This window comes from Salmo salar, chromosome 17, assembly GCF_965601325.2.
Source record: "Salmo salar chromosome 17, fSalSal1, whole genome shotgun sequence".
Taxonomy (NCBI): domain Eukaryota; kingdom Metazoa; phylum Chordata; class Actinopteri; order Salmoniformes; family Salmonidae; genus Salmo; species Salmo salar.
The window spans coordinates 39,793,970-39,800,000 of NC_138307.1; the positions used below are offsets into that span (position 1 = coordinate 39,793,970).

Genomic DNA, 6,031 nt, shown 5'->3' on the forward strand with positions numbered 1-6,031 from the left:
TCTGTCCATACTATCTATCGATATAGACAGATGGACGTGTCCTAAACCAGTCTGTCCATACTATCTATCGATATAGACAGATGGACGTGTCCTAAACCAGTCTGTCCATACTATCTATCGATATAGACAGATGGACGTGTCCTAAACCAGTCTGTCCATACTATCTATCGGCTGATTTGGTGATCTGGACCGTCGTTGTTTTAACAGTTCGTTTTTCTCCAGTGACGAGAACCTTATCGTGAAAGATTTCGGGCAACAAAACGATTTTCCTGATTTCACAGACGGACCCACTTCGAAGTTAATAAATCACGGTGACGATTGTTATTTTGACCCACTGATAGAACATAGACTCACCAAAATTGATAGGAGTTTCGTTCTTTAGTGGACTATCCCTTTAAGGTCAAGGGAGGCTCAGCCCACCTCCACTCACTTCTGCAGCTTCCTGAAGGTGTCCGTCAGGGATTTGGACCCGCCCTCGTCTGCCCTTTCGACGCCCCCCCCCTCCCCCCCCCCCCCGAGAAAGATCCATGAAGACATAACTCATCCATCAATCATCCTGAGACATCTTAAGACATACCTCATCCTCTCTGTCATCCTTCATCCTATTTCAGTCTCACTAAGTGGTGATATGGGTTTCCCATAGATTTCCTCTTGGCTGGGGATACCCCTCAATCTCCCATTCCATAAAGCTATGCTTCCAACACAGCTACATTAGTCATTGACCTCACCGTAATGTAGACAGTGGTATTTTAGTGATCCAAACGAACCCGGGAACCAGAGAACTCCCTGTTTTTAATTAGCCCTCATTTCTAAGTGTCCCCTACAAGGAGGCTAAATCAGACCCAGAGGATAAGACTGTTACTAAACCTGCTCCAGATATACCAGAGACAAGGCAACAAAGGTCACGACTCAGGACAGATATTACAAGCCACATACACTGAGTGGACAAAACATTAAGAACACCTACTCCAGATATACCAGAGTCAAGCCAACACAGGTCACGACTCAGGACAGATATTACAAGCCACATACACTGAGTGGACAAAACATTAAGAACACCTACTCCAGATATACCAGAGTCAAGCCAACACAGGTCACGACTCAGGACAGATATTACATGGATTGTATTTGTGTTGTTGTGTATGTGTTGTTGTGACTGTAGCCTTCATGAAATGTTGGAGTATTCAGACTGTAGCCTTCATGACATGTTGGGAGTATTCAGACTGTAGCCTTCATGAAATGTTGGAGTATTCAGACTGTAGCCTTCATGAAATGTTGTGAGTATTCAGACTGTAGCCTTCATGAAATGTTGGAGTATTCAGACTGTAGCCTTCATGAAATGTTGGAGTATTCAGACTGTAGCCTTCATGAAATGTTGGGAGTATTCAGACTGTAGACTATAATTTGAATTACTATAATTTGAATTACTTCAGGGATTCTTGAAATACGGGACAATCAGAACAAAACAAAAATCACCAAAAAAATTGTTCTTAATATTAACAACATTTGATAAATTCTATATTTTGATAAACCAAAGTATCAGCTATCACTATCACACATGTAAAGGAACCGTCTCCTAATTTATTGGGGCAGAGGCGATGTCATACATTATTTTTACCCCCCCCCAACGTAAAAGATATCTTCACACACCCCTCTCATAGAAACAAATATTACCTTCTCGACCACAAATAACAATAACTGTAGCAACCCTGTGTTTATAAACGTGGATATCGACTTTTGCCACGTTCAATACCACGCAGGTGCTACGATCGTCGTAAGGAGGAGACCAAGGTGCAGCGTGGTAAGTGCTCATCATAATTTTTATTATAACTCAGAACACTAAACAAAACAACAAAGGCAAACGAACGTCACGTTCTTTTCTTTTCTTACTGAGCTGTACGAAAACAAGATCCCACAACTGAAGGAGTGGGGAGAAAGGGCTGCCTAAGTATGGTTCCCAATCAGAGACAACGAAAGACAGCTGCCTCCGATTAGGAACCATACTCAGCCAAAACACAAAGAAATACACAAACTAGATTGCCCACCCCACATCACACCCTGACCTAACCAAAATAGAGGAAGTAAAACGTCTCTCAATGGTCAGGGCGTGACAGCAGGGGCCAGAAGATTGAGAGTTCGCCGACCACCACGGACGGACAAGCTAACTTTCCCTGCCTGTTTTCATTGGACCTACACCACGATCAGAGCTGGCTGAGGACAATGATCAGCAAGGTGGAAATCTGACTGTCAACCGTTTTAATGCACCACAACCGAAAGCAAAGCATAGCGACATTGGGCGCTTCAACATCATGGTTTATGTTTTTCGACACCACCATCTGGATGAACGTACGCAGGTTGCCTACAGGAGACTTTTGATGTAGCCTGATCAGATTAAAACATTGTGACTGTTTGTTTTTGTGCCACACATAAAAGGTAATACATTTTAAAAGTTAAATGACAAATGTTTAGGCTATATTGAAGCGTTAGGTTCTAGGTGCGTGAGAAGGAGCTGATCGCAGGGCCTGAAACTAACTTTTTGTGTCCAGCAGCCAATGTGCCAGGTCGATTTAAAAAAATGGACCAGCCACTCAGATTTTTTACCAGCCTAAATATTTTTCTGCCATAATTACACCCAAAAAACTGATGAGCATGCTTTGTAATGTTTCTAAAACAATAAATGTATTACTAGTAAGAAGTAATGTGGTATATTGCCAATTTTTTTGTGATTTGAGTCTTTTAACCAAAATATCACACAGATCAGACAAACAAAAATGTTCAGCTGCCCCTTTAAGGACGGGAGGTTACCGTGGTAATGTGCCTGTGAGATTCTGACTAGTAGCTGACTTCTCTTTGCTAGCAGTCGAAACAAACTGAAACACTGAAAAACAACCTGGCTGCTGAACAAGACAAGAAACACTTTCAAGTAAATTAGAGCAACGTTTATTATGCCTGTGGCAGCGCTTCTAAAACAATCAGTCTTTCAGCACTTCGCTCACAGTGCTCACAGCTGCTCACAGCCCACAAGCCCAAAAGCCAGGCAGTGTTGCTGCACGACGAGGGTTTTAGGATTCCTAATTCTTTGTGTGATTACCAGCTATGAAACAAAATGGCAGAAATCATTTGAAAAAACGGCTACTACACAGTTTATTTTGCCATAAATGTGCTCATACTTGACTTTTGAACTTTATTTTAATTTGCAAATGCCAGCGGAATGCTGGCACTGTGTAGCCCTGACCCCTGACCCCTCACCACCCGCCAACGTGACTGATGAAATAAACATCTTTACCCGCCATTGCCAAAAATCTACCCACATTTGGCGGGTGGCTGGTGTTAATTTCAGGCCCTGTCCTCAGTTGCTTCATGACTCTAAAACCTAATTAAAATAAACATATTTGAACCAAAATTCATATCCTATCTTAGTATATCAGGGAGATGGAGTTGACAGTTTACGGTGACTTCAATATTGTTTGTTTAAATCTAAAATGTGTTTGTGTGTGTGTTTCAGATGGTTCCGTCTCTAAATATAGAGTTGGGTTGGTGTGATGAAGGATTCTGATTCTGATAAAGTCTTAAAACCTCGACTCTGAGACTTCCTAAGACGCAGTTACAACGATCTTCAACAAGAAGAAGAGAAAAATACTTTAATTAATCCATACGAGATGGAAAAACCAAGACAGAAGAGCGGAGGGTTGACCCCAAAACCCACCGACCCAAATAAATCCAAGGACTGCAGTAGGTAGGTGATGGATTGGTTTGATAAAGGATTTAAAAGTGGCCCGTTTCTGCTCTCTCGTCAACTCCGCTGTGAGGCAGTCCATATGGGGAATGAAAGAGGGCTGTGGAAGGGTGTCTAAGAGGGTAAGGATTTCATTACAGTACTTAGCTTTGACAGGCTGTAAGCGGGGAAAAATATGTTGTTTTCCAAACATGGTTCGGGGAGGGGTGAAGTTAGGGAGAGAGGGGGAGAGAGATAAAAACTCAAGTGTTGGACGCTGTGTTTACAAAGTGTGGGAGAGACTGAAGAGAGTGCTGACTGTACAATTAGTAGCTAACTTGTCATTTCAACATCAGTGCTACTGTATATCAGAGCAGTTGAAGTAAAATAATCGTATCTCAGATTTTTATGGAACCTTCAGGCACAAATCACAAAGATGAGAAGGACACTGCTTTCATGAAAGTAGAGGAGGAGGAGAAGGAGAAAGATGAGGAAGACGAAGAGGAGGAAGATGAAGATGAGGAGGAGGAGGAAGACGATAGCGAGACAACAGTGATAGACGGTGAAGAGGAATCAGATGACAAAGCCAAGGAGACTGAACCCCAGCAGCAGGAGAAGCAGGCCTGGGCCCCCACTACCTACTCCAAGTTTGGTAAAGAGGTGTTCTGCTACGTAGGACAGGAGATCAGCATCTTTGAGGCCTTGGACTCTTACGGTGCTGTCATCTGGCCAGCGGTGAGTCAGTCTACTATTGAACATGACATTCATAGATAACGATGATAGCATTGATGACGATTAGGATGGAAGGAAGGAGGGAGATACCACAGTGGTCTGAAACTCCTGGTTTACAAACCACATCAGGGCTGCAAATCACATTATTCTGGCTTGCAAATGTGCTCTAATTATTATTGTAATCCAGCCAGATTGAGAAGATCCAACAGTTGGAATCTTTAATCTCACTCAACCTGTATAAGAATGACTGCCAGGGAAGGAAAATTCACTAATCAGACTTCCTAAATCATATGAACTGAAACAGCCATCTCAGTAACAGTGGCAATAAGTCAAACTTGTAATTAGTTTAGAAAAATGAATGTTATTTAATTTTGTGTAGCATAAGATTAATCACTCAATGTATATGCAGAAACACAGGTATTGAAACCAACAATTCTGAAATTCAACCTACAATAGAGCATGCTGGGAAATATGATGAGGATGGATGCGGTATTAAAGTGTTTTTTATTAAACATGAATTTGTAATTTTACTCAACAAGCTTGTTCAAATTCAGCTCACTTCGAGGACTTAACAAAGTAGCTCAAATTCTTTTCCTTTTGAAGTCCAATGAACTCACAGAATAATGATGATTAATGAAGTTCTAACAACAATAATGATGGTTTCTATAGTAACTATGGATGAAGTTCTAACAACTATAATGATGGTATCTATAGTAACTATGGTTGAAGTTCAAACAACTATAATGATGGTTTCTATAGTAACTATGGTTGAAGTTCTAACAACTATAATGATGGTTTCTATAGTAACTGATGTTGAAGTTCTAACAACTATAATGATGGTTTCTATAGTAACTATGGTTGAAGTTCTAACAACTATAATGATGGTTTCTATAGTAACTATGGTTGAAGTTCTAACAACTATAATGATGGTTTCTATAGTAACTATGGATGAAGTTCTAACATCTATAATGATGGTTTCTATAGTAACTATGGTTGAAGTTCTAACAACTATAATGATGGTATCTATAGCAACTATGGATGAAGTTCTAACAACTATAATGATGGTTTCTATAGTAACTATGGTTGAAGTTCTAACAACTATAATGATGGTTTCTATAGTAACTATGGATGAAGTTCTAACATCTATAATGATGGTTTCTATAGTAACTGGTTGAAGTTCTACCAACTACAATGATGGTTTCTATAGTAACTATGGTTGAAGTTCTAACAACTATAATGATGGTTTCTATAGTAACTATGGTTGAAGTTCTAACAACTACAATGATGGTTTCTATAGTAACTATGGATGAAGTTCTAACAACTATAATGATGGTATCTATAGTAACTATGGTTGAAGTTCAAACAACTATAATGATGGTTTCTATAGTAACTATGGTTGAAGTTCTAACAACTATAATGATGGTTTCTATAGTAACTATGGTTGAAGTTCTAACAACTATAATGATGGTTTCTATAGTAACTAGAAATTCTAACAACTATAATGATGGTTTCTATAGTAACTATGGTTGAAGTTCTAACAACTACAATGAGGGTTTCTATAGTAACTATGGTTGAAGTTCTAAC

General features: G+C 39.8%; 1 protein-coding gene across 1 annotated transcript in view; it reads left to right on the forward strand.

Annotated features, from left to right (window-relative positions):
* The first annotated feature begins 3,535 nt into the window (after positions 1-3,535).
* LOC145850428 (protein-lysine methyltransferase METTL21C-like) overlaps positions 3,536-6,031 on the forward strand; it is a 3,570-nt gene continuing 1,074 nt past the window's right edge. Inside the window, exon 1 of the mRNA XM_082963772.1 lies at positions 3,536-4,450. Within this exon, the coding sequence (XP_082819898.1) occupies positions 4,124-4,450 (327 nt within the window). The 5' untranslated portion in view covers positions 3,536-4,123. The remainder of the gene's footprint in view (positions 4,451-6,031) is intronic.